The sequence below is a fragment of the Glycine soja genome, chromosome 18, assembly GCF_004193775.1.
Source record: "Glycine soja cultivar W05 chromosome 18, ASM419377v2, whole genome shotgun sequence".
Lineage (NCBI taxonomy): Eukaryota > Viridiplantae > Streptophyta > Magnoliopsida > Fabales > Fabaceae > Glycine > Glycine soja.
In genome coordinates, this window is record NC_041019.1 from 50,885,310 (window position 1) to 50,903,596 (window position 18,287).

An 18,287-nucleotide genomic window follows, 5' to 3' on the forward strand; every position below is an offset into this window, starting at 1 on the left:
TTTAAAAAAATATTTAAGAAAAAATTACAACCATAATCTTAAAATAAGAAATAGATTCTCTTACTATTACATTCAAATACTCATTTAAATATTTAATATAAAATATAAAGTTAATATAAATTTTATATGAAAATAATTTAAAATTTAATTTTTTTTTAATTTATTATATTTTATAATCTTATATATTATCTTTTAAATATAATATATAAAATTAAATTCTATTTTCACATAAATTATATAAGTTTTATTTTTATTTTATATATATTTTAATTTATATAAAATTAGAATTTAATTTTCTATATTATATTTTTTAAAAATAATATATAAGATTATAAAAATATAATAAATTAAAAAAATTATATAAAAATGAGGGTATGTAAAGTCCTTTGCGTCATTCGAGATTCGGGTGCACACAACAATGCAGCCGTCGAGGGAAAACAGTGTGCGTGTGCCACTTGCTTTAATTAGTATTGTTTGTTTGGATATAAAGTAAGAAAAGAAAAACAACGTTTCTAGTTGACTTGGTTGACGTGGAATTGGAAAGGAAAACCACTAAAGTCGGGGACAATGATTAACTAGAGTCAGGGACAATGTAACGCAGCCTTGTCCTTGACTATCCCTCTCCCCTCATACGTGAACTAATTCTCATTAATAAAAAGAAAATTTTCTAATTTAATTGTGAAAGAATAAACAATAGCTAAATTATTTGGCATTGCACAGAACTACAGATAATGGTCTCTTCTTTACAGTCTGGCTAAATGAGTGGTATTTTTAATTAGCTCTACTAATATAATAATTTATTGTTTCTTTGTATGGTTGAGACCGATTCTTGTGTTGTCCACCTTTGGATTCTCTTGGCAATTTGCAATTGCATTGTCACTACGAGAAAGCTTTTAACAACATTTTGGACGAAAATTTGTGTGGTGAGTGAGTACATGTCCATTTTGGCCATAAGTAGACAAAAGAATGGCGTGCACAGTTCAATAGAGAGCTACTATTTTAATGTAACTTTGCACTAGTCTACACCGAATAGGTCCATCCCTTCTAGGGTCCAGGGATCAGTTAGAGATTCAGTATGTTACTTGAAAGGAAAAATATTGGTGAAACTTTACTCCTAACTAAAATCAAGAGGAAAAAATAGATATATTAATTGATATGATAAGAAAAAAAGTGTTAAACAAGTATTTGTAATATGGTGGTATATATATATATATATATATATATATATATATATATATATATATATATATATATTCACTATTCACAAGGTGTAACACATGAACTAGTAATTGACTCTTTAAATATATGATATGAGTTTGATTTTTGTGTATATGAATAAAGCATGTACATGTAGGAAAAAGAATTGTTTCTTAACTAACACCTTACTTTCTTAAAAAAAAATTAGTATCATAACTTTGGACGGTAAAAATAGTTTACTTTAAAAAACAACATTATTCAACTAGAACCTACATTTCATAATAGTCTCTATTCTCAAGTGGGAATTCAAATTATCATGATTTCTAGAATATTTTAGATTATCTAATGGCTATACTTGGATGGCATGATTGTGAGTTGTGACTTACCATCACTAGGGTCACCGAGGGAAAGAATAAACTAAATAAAGCACATAAATAAGATCTTAAAAATTAAGAAAGTATGGCGGAAATTTAGAAAGTTAAACATGTCTTTTGGGAATTGAGGGACTTTATTGGTGTCAATATTAAATTAATAGTTGACAAAACAAAAGGTTTGTAAGGAAATTATCACCATAATACATATATTATTTATTTATTGTTTGCATAAAAAATATTTTCCAATCAAATTTTTTTATCTAGTCCTTGTTGATGTGCTATACATATACGTGTCGTTATTAGCACATTGGATATTCTTAGTCAAATTCATATCACAAGGTTATATATTCATAGAGAAGAAGGATCAAATTAATTACACCAGTACAGTTTTAATAATTATTATATTATTTTTTATAATTTAATATAAAAATTATTTTTTTAATTCAATCATTAATTTATATTTATATATTATTAAGATTATTTATGTCAAATTTTATCAAAATCCAATAATACACAAGAAAATAATCAAATAGCTTAATATATTTTAAAATATTTATATCAAATCAATTTTGATCTATACAAATAAGGTCGTAAGTAATTTTAGAGATTCCTACTTATTGCCGTGAGACGCCATTCGAGATTCCGGGTCAATGTACGAAACCGAAAATCAGTCCTATATTGTTGAATAGTCTATAATAAAAAAAAGGGGTTACAATAACTATTTGGCGCTAGATTAGTTTTCGTTAATATATCTTTTATTTAATAAAAATTAAAATATTAGTGTGAACATTATCAATATAAATAATTAAATATTATACAAATAATAATAGACAATTCCATCAGTAGCATCTAATATTACATACATACTATAAGAACAAAAAAGAACATTTTGAATGGTAAGGAGTACGTAAGGAGCAAGTCGTCAGCAATGACATTATCAGTAGGACATTTCAAAGGAAGATATGAAGCATGGAATTGGAAATATCAAATAGAGGATACTATTACAATGACCATGGAATTGCAACTGCAGGTAGACGAAGCCTCGGTCAATTCACAAGGCAAATTTGTTTATCTCAACACAATTTGGGCCTTGGAAAGCAAAGTAATCGAGAGCTGCTATTCTCACTCTTGCTTTTTTCAAATAATGTGATTTGTGAAGCCACAAAATTACCCCTTCTCCTTTTTCTTGCAAACCCTTCCCCCCTCAATTTTTGCTCTCTCACGGTTGAACACCCCCCCCCCCCCCCCCAAGCTTCTCCCTTCTACATTTTCCATCACACCCCATTCAACAACCAACAATACTTCCAAATTCAACATTGTCACCTTTGTTTGTGTTCGTTCTTCAAGCTTGGTGTTTTATTATTTTTTATTTTTTTTGTATTTGGATGCAGCAGAATACTGATTACATTTTTGTTTGTTGTTCAAGCTTGTTGAGTTATTTTGGTCAAATTATTTGTCATATCATCAGGAGGTGAGACCAGACATCCATGTGTAATTTTTTGTTTGTCCTTAATAGTTAACCACGTCCAATTAATTGATGAGAGATTAAAAACACATGGAAGAATATTAGCAATACTTTATTTGATACACTCTTTCTAACATATATGAGTGACTAAAATTTATTGAAAATGATTAATTTTGATTAATTTTACATCTCATTTAATGATTTTCTTTTTTGAGTTAAATGTAGCATGCATCCACCCAAATTAATGGTTTATAATAAACTCACTAAATAAATGAGCAAGTGTTAGAAAAAAAATGTGAAAGAGGGTCAGTAACATTTTTCAAAACACAAGATAAGTCACTCAACTATCAACATGATTATTGTATTCATTACCTAACGGTATTACTTGCTAAAAACTAAAATTGACATGAAAAAGAAGTTTAGAGACTTTAAGTGATCAAAATTTAAATCAAGGACTAAAAGTAAAAATCTAAAAAAATTTAGGGAAAAAAATGAAAAAAAAAATTATACACTTATAATGTGTGAAATGATTTTATATAATCATTTAATTATAAATTAAAACATATGATAAGTTGTTAATCTTTATAATAATAATTTTAAAATTATACAAACGATTTTGTGATTCAATTATATTATAAATTTATTTTATATTATCTTATTAGTATATAACTATTAAATAAGATTCTTAAGAGACAATTGTATCGTAAAAAATATATATATAGATATTTTAATCCTTAATTTGATATCATTATGCCTTGTTCTCATTTTTATAATATTTTATTGTGCATGTTCATTAAAGATTTTTATATTTATATATTAATTTTTAAATTTAATTAAAATATATTACCGTTTATTTAATAATAAATTCTCCTATAATTTGAAATTCTTAATTTTAAGAATAATTATTTTAAAAATAACATTTGCTTTAAGCAATTGTTAGGATAATTTTTTAATTAAAATTAAACACTTAAACATTTTTTAAAGAAAAATTATCTTAATGTTTTTTATTTCTTTCTAATTTTTCTTTTATATACACCCCTAAGCCAAATCTGAAATATCTGTCCATTGAGGAATAAATTTTAAGATCAGACAAGTAACATCTCCCACAATTTAATTATATTCCAATCTCTACATCGCACTATCGCAGTACGATCAGACAAGAGAAATATTCCATTTATATTTTTTTTTTCACCCAAAAAACAAAATCCATGTTTTTTTGTTTAAAACGGTGTAGTATCATAATCCATAATGGCTTGCTTGGGTTAAAATATTTAGAACCCTAAGCCACTCACCGATAGAGAAGCCGCCGCCACCTTCACCAGTCAGCGTCGCCGCCGCCGCCTTCACCAGTCACCGTTGCATTCCTCTTTCAGCAAAACCCCTTCTTCTCATTCACACTCTCACACCCATATTCTCAAACACACAAAATAACAAACACAACACAGCACCAACCTCGGTGATAACAATTCAAAGAAACACAGAAATACACAGACACGAACAATGGCTGGTCGATTCCGTGAGCTGATGAAGAAATATGGAAAAGTCGCACTCGGCGTTCACTTGAGCGTCTCCACCTCCTCCATCACGGGTTTGTACGTGGCCATCAGAAACAACGTTGACGTGGAAGCCATCCTCGAGAAGTTCCACATGGGCACCATCTCCGAGGAACAAAACCCTAACCCTAATCACTCCGACGGCGCCGCCGCGCCACCCAAGAACCGGACGGCTCAGCTCGCCGCCTCCGCCGGCAGCGCCTTCACCCTGGCGATCCTCTGCAACAAGGCGCTGTTCCCCGTGCACCTTATCACACTCGTCAGTTTCTTACCTCCTTTCAGAATAGTTGATACTTACTGGATCTGCAAGCTATAAATCAAAGAACACAATCATGTTGAGTAATTATTACATACGTGATAAAATCAGTACAACGAATTAATAAATTAAGAAGTTAAAATGTATAATTAACTATTGATAACATATCTGTCAATTTTCACTAGAATAAATTGATAAATTGTAAATAGGGATGAAAATGAGCTGAGCTGCTTGTTAAGGGTCTATGGTTTGACATATCTAAGCTCGACTTGGCTTATTTAATGTAAAGATCAAGTTTAAACATTTTAAAAAGCTTTTTTTAGATAAAAAGACCAAAGCCAAACTATGAAAAAAAAGTTTGTTAACTATTATCTATATCACATTATCGGATTAATACTTTCAAAGAAAAGAATGTTATATGTTTGTCGAGATTGACTCATGATTTTGATCATTGTTGTTTACTAACAAAAGAAATGAAAAGAAAAATAACATAAATATTAAGAATAAAAGAAAATAGATAAATTTTACATTATTATCTAATTAAAAAAAATTTGTGTATAATAAATTTATTATTTTCTATAATAATTATCTTAAAAAACATATCAATAACATTAATTAATTGTGTAATACTGTTCTACACTTTCAATTCTTCCACGACTATTAACCTCTAAAAATAAAATGAGAAACCAAAAGTAGTTATTCATAAAAACAATATGTTCCTCCATTTTCTTTTCTTTTTCCAAAATGATCACAACAAAGATGAAATGTATAAAAAAAATAGACAAGATATGGTATTCACGGGTGGCCGGTGGGATTTTAATTATTCAAAAACTAAATGAGTTAATGCTTAAATTTTGATGGATAAATTGGTGTTTAGCTCTTTTTTTCTTGTACAGCTTTCCAATGAGCTAAATACTACTGTTGCACATGTTCTTATATTTCAGTGATCCTACAACAATAATACACCCTTTCTTAGTAACAAAGATCTAGATCGACCAGCAATTTATTCAAGTGATGAAATATAACTTTGCTACAAAATGGAAGCAATTCTCTCTAAAGTAATTCCAAAAACAAGCTAACAACAAGTTTAGGACGTACGTATTTTGTCCAAAACTATATTATTCATCATATGAAAACAACCAAGTCCTTCCTAGTTCCTAGAGCTCCACAAGATCAAACATGAACTAGGTCTGGTTCAGTTTGTGTATCCTTAACGAAATAACTCCTCAAGTACAAGTTGAAGATAATAACCAGATATCTCACAAGAACGGGCCCCGCAGCAGTGATAAGGGTTAAATTGATAGAGTTTTTTGGGGAGATAGCAAAAAGGGCTGATCCAAAAGTCACAGCCATGGAAATAGTGGCAGCCCATATCTCAAAATGGAAAGGAAACTTGTGAGTGAGTAACAAAATAACAAAGATGGAATTAAAAAAGGCCAAAGAATTGAAGATGAGGAAGACATAGTAAGCTTGTGTATCTGAAGCATATATTGCTCTTCCTGCAACGTGTCCATCCTTATTCTCTTGCCAAACTCCACCAGGAGGATTCACTCCAGCTTGAAATGTCACTGCTGCAACCAAAGTGAAGATTATCAGAAGAATGTTTCTTGTTTCGCTTGGTGTGTCCCTTTCTTCTTCATACTGAAAGTATGTTAGCCAATTCTTCCTAATGCCAATTGGAAGAGTAGCCATTTTTATTTATTTATTTTGGTCAAGATTGAAGACTCTATGTATGTAATAAGCTGAGTGCCCTATTTATACGCGATATTCCAGCTTATAAAATCACGGAGAATAGTCCTCGCGTTATTTTCTGTAAAATAATGGGTATGGTTTACCATAAGTCTTCTAGTAAGGACAATGTGCCACTTGCTTTAATTAGTGTTGTTTGGATATAAAGTAAGAAAAGAAAAACATGGTTTCTAGTTGAGTTGGTTGACGTGGAATTCGAAAGGATAAACACTAAAAATTATTAATATCATCATGATTGAAAAAAAGAAATTATGTAAGGGGACAATGATTAACTAGAGTCAGGGACAATGTAAGGGGACAGAAGCAGCCTTGTGCTTGACTATCCCTCATTAATAAAAAGATTTTTTTTTAATTTAATTGTGAAAGAATAAACTAAATAAAGCACATAAATAAGAACTTAAAAATAAAGAAAGTATGGGGGAAATTTAGAAAGTTAAACATGTCCTTTGGGAATTGAGGGACGTGAACCTCACACCATTTCTTAAGTTGATGGATTTTTTTCTTATTAGAAATTTTATTGTTGTCAATATTAAATTAATAGTTGACAAAACAAAGGGTTTGTGAGGAAATTATCACCATAATATATATATTATTTATTTATTGTTTGCATAAAAAATATTTTCCAATCAAATTTTTTTATCTAGTGCTTGTCGATGTGCTATACATATACCGCTATACATATACCTGTCCTTGTTCGCACATTGGATATTCTTAGTCAAATTCATATCACAAGCTTTGTCCTTGTTCGCACATGAAATTAATTACACAGTATAATTTTAATAATTATTATATTATTTTTTATAATTTAATATAAAATATTTTTTTTATTCATTTAATCGTTGAATTATATCTATATATTATTAAGATTATTTATATCAAATTTTATCAAAATTGAATAATACAAAAGAAAAGAATCAAATGATCAATAGTTTAATATATTTTAAAATATTTATATCACATCAATTTTAATCTTTGCGAATAAAGTATTAAGTAATTTTGGATTAATATAATTTTATAAAAGAAATTTTCAAATTAACGAGTTTTAAAAAAGCATTATTAAGATCAAAGTTGAATTGGAGACAATTTTTATTTTGATCATAACTTGCATAAGCGGGTTAATTAATTGGGTGGCTTGTATATATAGACCATATTTTAGCATGAAAAATCATGGAGAAAAGTCCTACATTGTTTCTTATTATAATATTATTCCTATTTTATACTTTCAGTATAAATGCATTCTTTATTTGCTATTCAAATCAGGGAGAAAAGTCATTGGAGAAATTAATGCATTCTTGATTTGCTATTCAAATTTTGGAAATAAACAAAATATTGAAATAGATGAAGGGGGCACCGGGCACGTAGGTTCCTATTTATTGCCGTGAGACGCCATTCGAGATTCCGGGTCAATGTACAAAACCGAAAATCAGTCCTATATTGTTCAGAAGTTTAGAGATACAGAATGGTCTATAATACAAAAAAAAGGGGTTATAATGATTATTTGGCGCTAGATTAGTTTTCGTTAATATATCTTTTACTTGATAAAAATTAAAACATTAGTCTGGACATTATCAATATACATATCATACCAACAATAATACACAATTCCATTAGTAGTAGTATCTAATATTACATACATACACTATAAGAACAACAAATGTTAATCTACCAAAAAAGAACATCAAATGTTATTCACTACTATAGAATGAACACTTTAAACTTAGGTTCTAATATATATTCAAACTATGGTTCAAGAATTACCTTTGAAGTTACAGTCATAGAACACTTTTTATGACGATTATAAAGAATTCTAACACAATTTTATTAAAAACCAACTTTAGAATGTCTTTTTAAAAAAAAAATTAAAAATTCTAATATAATTTTAAAAAAAAAAATCTTAGGAGGATTTTTTTAAAGAATCATATTAGAATGTTTTATTTTAAAAAAATATTGAGAATTCTAAGATAATTTTTTATAAAACCGTCTTACAATATATTTTTTTTTATAAAAAAATTAAAAATTATCTTAAAAATTTTCTAGACAATTTTTATTTTTTTTCGTAAAATATCTCCTTTTTAAAAGTATCTACTATTCATACTGCATCATTCACATGCATATTAACAAAATCCAACCCGAAAGCAATACCAGCACTAATAGCCTTATTGCAAATTGAACTCTAGCACAATTTTCTTGAAAAGGTGACCTTTTCAGTGTTTCTTGAGGCATCTTGTATTTTGGGTGGCACAATGTAGCAAGTTTGTGTGAAGAAAAGAAAAGATTGCAGTGAGAAGAATCTCAGAGGGATGTACCTATTTATAGTTGAAGAATTTTTATTATTGTCATTGGATGATAAATCAAAATATTTAACAGTTAAATTGTTAAAATTAAATTTTCCTTAAATGAAGACTATATCAATGAAGAATATTTAACCCTTAAAATGTTTTTTTTAGTAAATGATAATTTATTTATTGCTAGTCAATAGTAAATATAAAAAAAAAACATTACATTTAAATTAAAAAAATTATTTTTAATAATTAATGGCGAGTCTGGTTTAATTTACTTTATTATTTCAGTGATAATATAACATTTAAAATAAAAAATATACTATAGTGCATGATTATATTGTAAAATTAACTACAACATTATTATTTTTAGTATTAGTATTTTTAATCAATTGGTATGTCAAATAATAACCCATAACGTGATGAAAACTAAAAGAAATAGAAAGAAAAAAAATCAGAACACGAGGATATATATGTATAATATAATACAAAAAACATTTTGAATGGTAAGGAATAAGGAGCAAGTCATCAGCAATGACATTATCAGTAGGACATTTCAAAGGAAGATATGAAGCATGGAATTGGAAATATCAAATAGAGGATACTATTACAATGACCATGGAATTGCAACTGCAGGTAGACGAATCCTCGGTCAATTCACAAGGCAAATTTGTTTACCTCAACACAATTTGGGCCTTGGAAAGCAAAGTAATCGAGAGTTGCTATTCTCACTCTTGCTTTTTTCAAATAATGTGATTTGTGAAGCCACAAAATTACCCCTTCTCTTTTTTCTTACAAACCCTTCCCCCCTCAATTTTTCCACCCATTCAACAACCAACAATACTTCCAAATTCAACATTGTCACCTTTGTTTGTGTTCGTTCTTCAAGCTTGCCGTGTTGTTTTTTTCTTTTGGCATTTGGATGCAGCAGAGTACTGATTACATTTTTGTTTGTTGTTCAAGCTTGTTGAGTTATTTTGGTCAAATTATTTGTCATATCATCAAGAGGTGAGACCAGACATCCATGTGTAATTTTTTGTTTGTCCTTAATAGTTGACCACGTCCAATTAATTGATGAGAGATTAAAAACACATGGGAGAATATTAACAATACTTTATTTGATACACTCTTTCTAACACATATGAGTGACTAAAATTTATTGAAAATGATCAATTTTTATTAATTTTACATCTCATTTAATGATTTTCTTTTCTGGGTTAAATGTAGCATGCATCTACCCAAATTAATGGTTTATAATAAACTCACTAAATAAATGAACAAGTGTTAGAAAAAAAATGTGAAAAGGTGTCATTAACATTTTTCAAAAGACAAGATAAGTCACTCAACTATCAACGTGATTATTATATTCATTACTTAATGGTGTTACTTGATAAAAATTAAAATTGACATGAAAATGAAGTTTAGAGACTTTAAATGATCAAAATTTAAATCAGGAACTAAAAGTAAAAATCTAAAAAAAAATAGGAAAAAAATAAAAAAAGATTATACACTTATAATGTGTAAAATAATTTTATATAATCATTTAATTATAAATTAAAACATATGATAAGTTGTTAATCTTTATAATAATAATTTTAAAATTATACAAACGATTTTGTGATTCAATTACATTATAAATTTATTTTGTATTATCTTATTAATATATGACTATTAAACAAGGTTCTTATGAGATAATTGTATTGTAAAAAAATATATAGATATTTTGATTCTTAATTTGATATCATTATGCCTTGTTTTCATTTTTATAATATTTTATTGTGCATGTTCATTAAAGGTTTTTATATTTAGATATTAATTTTTAAATTTAATTAAAATATATTACCATTTATTTAATAATAAATTCTCCTATAATTTGAAATTGTTAATTTTAAGAATAATTATTTTAAAAATAACATTTGCAGTAATTTTTAAACAATTGTTAGGATAACTTTTTAATTAAAATTAAACACTTAAATATTTTTTAAAGAAAAATTATCTTAATATTTTTTTATTTCTTTCTAATTTTTCTTTTATATACACCCCTAATAAATTTTAAGATCAATTCACAGTTGTCCAACAAGTAACATCTCCCACAATTTATATTCCAATCTCTACATCGCACTCTCGGGGTACCATCAGAAAAGAGAAATATTCCATTTATATATATTTTTTTTCACCCAAAAATCAAAATCCATGTTTTTTTTTTTTGTTTAAAACGGTGTAGTATCATAATTCATAATGGCTTGCTTGGGTTAAAATATTTAGAACCCTAAGCCACTCACCGATAGAGAAGCCGCCGCCACCTTCACCAGTCACCGTCGCCGCCGCCGCCTTCACCAGTCACCGTCGCATTCCTCTTTCAGCAAAACCCCTTCTTCTCACTCACACTCTCACACCCATATTCTCAAACACACAAAATAACAAACACAACACAGCACCAACCTCGGTGATAACAATTCAAAGAAACACAGAAATACACTGACACGAACAATGGCTGGTCGATTCCGTGAGCTGATGAAGAAATATGGAAAAGTCGCACTCGGCGTTCACTTGAGCGTCTCCACCGCCTCCATCACGGGTCTCTACGTGGCCATCAGAAACAACGTTGACGTGGAATCCATCCTCGAGAAGTTCCACATGGGCACCGTCTCCGAGGGACAAAACCCTAACCCTAATCACTCAGACGGCGCCGCCGCGCCACCCAAGAACCGGACGGCTCAGCTCGCCGCCTCCGCCGGCGGCGCCTTCACGCTGGCGATCCTCTGCAACAAGGCGCTGTTCCCCGTGCGCGTTCCCATAACCGTCGCCCTCACTCCCCCCATCGCGAGGTTCCTCGCGAGGAGGAAGATCATCAAGAGCGGCGTATGAATTGGATTCGGTGACGAGAATCGTGAGATTATATTTATATTTGTATACCTTGTAGCATTTTTGGGTTTTGTGAGACCTGGAAGTGGAATTACAAGAGGGTTTTTAATTTGTGAAGAACTGGTCTTTCTGCTCAATAAAGGTCGTGGTATATTCTTAGCTTCATTTCTTGTTGGTTCGGGGATAATTTACTGAATTAGAATTTTAATTGGTTACATTGTTGGGTTTTTCTGTTTTGCTTCAATTTGAAGGATGAGGCATGCAACTAACGTGTGTCTTGTTCGTTTTGAGGGTCATGGTTTAGGCATCAAATTGGAATGATAACAAAAGTTTCAATTAATGGATTTGCTTTTTGACTTGATAAGTTTTAGTGTTAGGCTTCATAGATTTATTTTCGACTGTAGTTGGATATTTGGTTGACTTACATACTGAGTTCTGATCCCAAAAATGTGGGATAGGCTGTGTTTGTTTTTTTCCCTTGGGTTCTTTTTGGATAAACTTCATAACAAACACTTATTAACGAAACGATAAGAAGATAAAATGAAGAAAATGAGCTTATGCATAAGTTAAAATTAACTTTTAGAGAAACAAAATCAGAGAGTTTTTATAAATTAGCTTATGCATAAGTTAATTTTAACATATGGGAAGAAGTTTTTAGCTTATGCATAAGTTAATTCCTATAAGTACTTATTGAGAAGTTTATCCAACATGGTGTTAATTGATACTTGATAGTTTAGTGGACATGATTAGAGTCAGGGAAATAGGACAGATGATTTGATTACTACTTGGTTGACCCCCAAAGTAATGTAATTTGAGTTTAATTTGTTGCATTCTATCATCATTAATCCCAGCTATCAGGTTGTTTCCTACCCTGCTTTGTTTTGGAATGAGCTGGTCCAAATTCTTCTATGAATGATACAGTAGAATTAAAAATGAGTGGTTCTTGCATTCTTAGTACAATGGAGTTGGAGAGATCGAGGAATATCTAACTAACTCACCTTATGCTCTTTATATTGAAATTATGAAGTCTGAAAGATTGCATAATTATCTGTGCTTGACAAGAACTATACTTGATGTGGCCATAAACTGCCTAACAGATCTATCCAATCGTTGAGTGAATGCAGAGTTTATCAGTATGGCCTTGAGATGATTGAAATTGGAATACATTAAACTGTGACGGTGACAAAGCCTACTTTGTTAAAGCCTTAGATGATCCTTGCTTCTTGGAAACTTTGTCATGGTTATTTGAAGGTCAATATTTGTGTTGCAGTTGCTCCTTGTTCAGAAAACTTAGGTATAGTGGAGCTATTTGAGATGATCAGGGTCACTGGGTTATTGGTTTCATGAAATATTTTGGTGCAGGAAAAGCTACTTAAGCACATCTTTGAACTATTTTGAAAGGACTGAAATATGCCATGCTTTCCACCTTGAAGTTTAATCAGCTTCTCAAATGGCAACTCACCTTGTAAACACTTAAACCACTTCTTCATCTCATGACTACGTACCTATTGTTTAACTGCCCTGGGGAAGAATTTTTTTTAATGTCTACAGAGTAACATGTGAAATTAGGAGTCATTCTTTTGGGGGAAAAATAACTTTGCTACTCAGTACAACCACCAGTTAAAGCATTCGGGACAAGTTTGAGTTGACCTTTTTATTCACGAATAGCTTTATTTGATTGTGTTGCTTGATGAGTTGTCAATGTTGTGGATAATGTAATATTTCCTTACAACCATCTTATGTAGGACACCTGATTACCGTAACAAATCTTGCTGCACTGTATTTTTTTGGTTGACTTCACCACACTTTGACCTTTGTAACAAAAAAGGAAAAATGAAGAATTTCGGGTGCATGTTTCTTTTTTGGTTTGTTTTTTGAAAGAGTAGAAATGATCACATTACCTGTCTAAAAGATTTCTCCAAACTAGTTCCCAACCTACTTGGACAGTTTGCAGTTACATTTCCTTGTCTATTTATCTTAAACAACCAAATAAGTGTGATTTAGATGGCAACATATATTAAATTTGTGGAAGTCTCAAGTTTGAGTTTTATAAAACAAATCTTTGAAGATACGTGAGTTATTTTGCAGTCACTAAAGAGTATTCCTTTTAATTATGATGATTATTAAAAAAAATGATCAAAAACAAAATTCTGCCATATATATCGAGAGAAAAAAAAAATCATTCTCAAAAAATAACTCAGATATGATAAGTATTTTTTTTTTTTTGAGAGACTGACAAGTTTTTTTTAGTCATATGTAATTATATGATTTCGATGGCAATGAATTATACATACAATTAATCAAAATTGAAACTTCTTTGGAAACAAAAGTAGCCATAAAAATTTAAAATTTCTTTAATAATAATTTTGAATCTTCAAATTAAGAAAAGGAAAAAAGTTATTAACCACTAACAAAGTGTATACATATTTAACTTGTAAAATTATTTTATTTTAAAATAACACATTTGTCTAATACATATTAATAACAAATAGATAACATATTTAATACATATTTTTTTTATCAATAAATAACATATACACTCAAGTGTAAATATCTTTTACACTTTTGTCTAATAAAAAACATTGGATGATAAATTCATGAATGATAATGAAATGAACACTCATAATAAGTCTCTATAATCCACCCCATTAGTTGAAAATCTGCCTCATATCTGGTCCATAGCTATGCATGTACTACTATTTAAAAAGAAAAAAAAAGGTAAAAGGTAAAAGGTAAAAAGATAAAAGAAAAAAAAAGTTAGAGAGGTAAATAATGCTCAGGTAAGAGTACGGAGAGTCACATAATGCGTTCTAAATTTAATTCCAGTAGACCCATGCACACCAGAACACTGCCTACTGCGGCGGGTTGCTTCCTCCTCTTACGAGCCTTTCCTTTCAGTCCATTGATTCGGTGGGTGCGGGTGCAGCGAAACCGAGCTAGACCCTGATCGGCGTCGGCACACCGCCGGAGAACAAGATGATTGTCTGCGTCGCCGTCGTCGGTCACCAGGTGAGTCTCCTCCACCTTCCCCTTCCCGATTTCAACGTCGCTGGCGAAAATCGCCGATCTGAACTCGAACTCTGGCTTCCTCTGAATTCGTGCAGAACAATCCGCTGTACATACAGAGCTTCACGGAGGCCGATGATGCTCTCAAGCTCCACCACATCGTCCATTGCTCGCTCGATGTGGTCGACGAGCGAGGTGCGTTTGCGTTTACTATTCAATCGTGTTCGTTTAGGAACCCTAGGTTTTCATTTTTTTTTTGTTTATCTGCATAATTTTTTTTTTATGCAAATGTTTGTGATTTTCAAATCCTTAGGTTTGCAGAAATCTCAGTTACTGATTTCAATTTTAGGGGTAGCTCTGAATCTGATGTGATGTGTTTACTTGGCAGTGAACAATCCTAAAAAGTCTGGGCCGATGCTTAATGAGACGTTTTTGGGACTGCTTTATCCTATTGAAAACTACAAAGTGTGAGTTCATTTGTTATCTGTTAGAGGAGTTTTGTTTGATTTATCTTCAATGCAACGATGGAAAGTTTGTGGATACGCCCTTTTTTGTTTCATAATGTGATGTGATTTGCAGATATGGATATCTGACTAATACGAAGGTGAAATTTATCTTGGTGACCACGGATCTGGATGTTAAAGATGCGGATGTAAGGAATGTGAGTATGGATAGTAATCGATTGTATTTTTTTTTTCATTTCCTCGCGAATTTTCTGGAATTATGTTTTTTCCTAGACGTGTCCTTTTTCTTCCATATATTGGATATCTTTTAGCAATGGTTCTAATGCTACTTTGATCCCTAGATTGTGGTCAATGGTCATAATGTATTGGATATCTTGTTCTTCCATATAATTTTAACTACAGATTCCAATTATTTTAAGCACGAGCAGTGGATGACAACATGATGTTTAAAATGTGTAGTAGCTATTGCCATTGTAGGTATTATATGTAGAACCTGGTTTTGTTTGGCACTTACTAAAAGAGGATGTTAAGAGAAATCGAATGGGTAGTAAGGATCAGTAGCCTGCAAAGGTGATGAGGGTAAAATGCAAGGATAGAGTATCTTAGGTATCAGAATTGTAACCACCTGCACCCATGGCAAGTGGGTAGGATTAGGAAGGCAAGGGAGGGAATCAGATAAAATATAAAAGGAGGGCTGGGAGAGAGTAGAGGGAAGGAACAATAGGATGAGGTATAACCATTCTATCTTTTTCTTTTGTTTTTCTCTTTCACTATTTATACAGATCTTCCTCTGCAAAGCTACCTCTTTTAAGTAGCGGTAAACAGAAAGATCTATAGCAAATATTCTCTGTAGGTAATGATCCTGCTAACTTATTATGTGACTGAATTTAAATCCAGTTATCAGAACAATACTGGCATATATAATGGCTTCCCTTTAGGTGAGAGACTGGCATGTTTTGTTATAGGGTCATTTTCATGGCTTCCCTTTGATGCTCTCTGCATCTTCTGGGGATTTCATTGTTAGGAATGCAAAGGGATTGATATGCTCTTTTGTTGACAGTTTTTGCCTTGCTTTGTTTTACATTGTTCTCTAAGGTATACTTTTGTTTTATTAATATTTTTGTTTTATAAAATTAAAATCTTGAACTATTTGTTTTTTATTGATGACACAAATGTTTTACTTAAGAATGTGACATTTTTGTGATTCCCTTTAATCGTTTTCTCCATTGATGAAATAGTTGCTTTTGTTTCTGACTTCAGTGGTATACATTTAAGAGCTCCTATATGATTTCCTTCAATATGTTGCTTAAAATTTTACAATCTTCAATAATGTTTTGAATTTTGATACCACTCTGTTTCATGTTTTCTTGTTAACTACATTCTGATGGGTAAGATTTATTGGAGATATTAATACATGGATTTATCTACTATAGTACTATTCTTTTCATTTTGTCATGTTACTTCAGAGATATGACCTCCGATGAAGTATTATTGTATTATAACTAGTTGTTATTTTCTCCTTGCTGACTTCTGGTGGATTGTACTTCTGTCCAGTTTTTCAGGAGGTTCCATGCCGCATATGTAGATGCAGTTTCGAACCCATTCCATGTACCAGGCAAAAAGATAACCTCCAGAACTTTTGCAGAAAGAGTGAGCACAATTGTCAAGTCATTTGGCTTGAGTTCTGCTGGGTGAACATCTATAACTGGTGCTAGTATGATGCTTGGTTGATATTTGGCACAAAACTTTTCTTTTGTTATTCTAAGCTCTTGCGTTGTAGTTTTAGCTGTGGTAAATGCTTAGGAACATTTTGATCAGAATTCTATGTTCAATATATCATATTCAAATTGAACCATCACATTTGCTTTAACATGAATTTTGAATTTTGAAAACATTTCTCCCTACAAATTGTATATGCTTGACTTCACGAAATCACTTGTTTGATGCTGGTATGTCTCTAGGTGTCTCCAATTTTAGGGCGAAAAGGATTTTACGTGATAAGCAATGTAGTACATAAACTACAAAACGTGCAAGATGGCCTTGAAACTTATTAGCACGAACCAAATGATTTCACTTTGTATGTAGCAAAGAGAGTCCAAGCTATTAACGGTTTACACCATATTCTCAATGAGGACTCTACCAAGGTGCTGAAATTTTGATGAAGTATATACACATGTCTACCGATTTCCTGAAGGCATAGTTCTCCGAATATTTAAAGGTGTAATTTTCAATCCTTCTCTGAATATTAATATTTTTCTCTAACATTTAAGAGAAAAATGATTTCATTCTTATAGGAGACAAAAAAAAAATCAATCATTATTTAATACTAGAGATGACATTAAAGTTTTGTCTAAAACCAACTCCTTAATGAGATATTCATTTTCAATATATGGTATCGGCATCATCTCTAAATAATAAAATCATCTATATTTTCATTTATATCAAAGAAAAAATAATATTAACTCTAAAATCTGTAAATATTATATATATATATATATATATATATATATTTTTTTTTTTTTTTCTAATAATGAATTGCCACCTTGGGCCAATAAAATTTGTTTTGAGCAAATCTTCCAAAGTTGTACATTTATTTGGGTTTTCTATTTTTATTATCGGCCAATGAATTGGCTGGTATAGATAGGACTTTGGTCCATAGACAATATCATTACGATTCCGGACATTTTTTATTTTTATTTTAATATTATATATTAAAAAAGACGAGACACCAGAACTTTTTAAAGCTCACTCGTTTAAATATTACTTAATTTTGTCTAAGTACGCTTAATTGTAAATGAGATCAAAAGCCCTTGGTGATTGCAATTTAGAAGAGTTGAGAGCTGTTGAGGTTATTCTCCTACGAAAGATGCACTATTTATTGAGGGATCCATTAATAAACATTTTCTTTTAAAATTTCTTATGTTTTGACTCACTATTTTTCCCCGTGAAGGGGCAGAGTGCCATCATTAAAATTGTATTACACTTTTCATTTCAAAATATACTAAAAAGTATTTTAAAAAATCACATTCAAGTACACTATACTTTCTCGTAACGTGAGGGAGCAGAGATGTGCTTCATT

The 18,287-nt window shown here is 30.7% G+C and overlaps 4 protein-coding genes across 4 annotated transcripts; 3 read left to right on the forward strand and 1 right to left on the reverse strand.

Annotated features, from left to right (window-relative positions):
• The first annotated feature begins 4,108 nt into the window (after positions 1–4,108).
• On the forward strand, positions 4,109–5,118 carry LOC114395984. The gene has a single exon (XM_028357865.1). The coding sequence runs from the start codon at positions 4,537–4,539 to the stop codon at positions 4,903–4,905; it is 369 nt and encodes a 122-aa protein (XP_028213666.1). The 5' UTR covers positions 4,109–4,536; the 3' UTR covers positions 4,906–5,118.
• Positions 5,119–5,697: 579 nt separating this feature from the next.
• Positions 5,698–6,585, reverse strand: LOC114395514. The gene has a single exon (XM_028357309.1). The coding sequence runs from the start codon at positions 6,535–6,537 to the stop codon at positions 6,019–6,021; it is 519 nt and encodes a 172-aa protein (XP_028213110.1). The 5' UTR covers positions 6,538–6,585; the 3' UTR covers positions 5,698–6,018.
• A 4,484-nt stretch (positions 6,586–11,069) lies between these two features.
• Positions 11,070–12,078, forward strand: LOC114394964 (uncharacterized protein C106.07c-like). The gene has a single exon (XM_028356643.1). The coding sequence runs from the start codon at positions 11,364–11,366 to the stop codon at positions 11,739–11,741; it is 378 nt and encodes a 125-aa protein (XP_028212444.1). The 5' UTR covers positions 11,070–11,363; the 3' UTR covers positions 11,742–12,078.
• Positions 12,079–14,559: 2,481 nt separating this feature from the next.
• On the forward strand, positions 14,560–17,121 carry LOC114395118 (trafficking protein particle complex subunit 2-like protein). The gene is made up of 5 exons (XM_028356824.1): positions 14,560–14,747; positions 14,843–14,939; positions 15,133–15,211; positions 15,324–15,405; positions 16,763–17,121. Exons 1-5 carry the CDS (start codon positions 14,715–14,717, stop codon positions 16,901–16,903), a joined length of 432 nt encoding a protein of 143 aa, XP_028212625.1. The 5' UTR covers positions 14,560–14,714; the 3' UTR covers positions 16,904–17,121.
• The last annotated feature ends 1,166 nt before the right edge of the window (positions 17,122–18,287 follow it).

Bases quoted from the DNA above. Each gene is read 5' to 3' on its own strand.
- LOC114395984 (XM_028357865.1), top strand. From the start codon at position 4,537: ATGGCTGGTCGATTCCGTGAGCTGATGAAGAAATATGGAAAAGTCGCA.
- LOC114395514 (XM_028357309.1), bottom strand. From the start codon at position 6,537: ATGGCTACTCTTCCAATTGGCATTAGGAAGAATTGGCTAACATACTTT.
- LOC114394964 (XM_028356643.1), top strand. From the start codon at position 11,364: ATGGCTGGTCGATTCCGTGAGCTGATGAAGAAATATGGAAAAGTCGCA.
- LOC114395118 (XM_028356824.1), top strand. From the start codon at position 14,715: ATGATTGTCTGCGTCGCCGTCGTCGGTCACCAG. The intron at 14,748-14,842 runs GTGAGTCTCCTC...GAATTCGTGCAG, and splicing joins TCGCCGTCGTCGGTCACCAG to AACAATCCGCTGTACATACA. The intron at 15,406-16,762 runs GTGAGTATGGAT...ACTTCTGTCCAG, and splicing joins AAGATGCGGATGTAAGGAAT to TTTTTCAGGAGGTTCCATGC.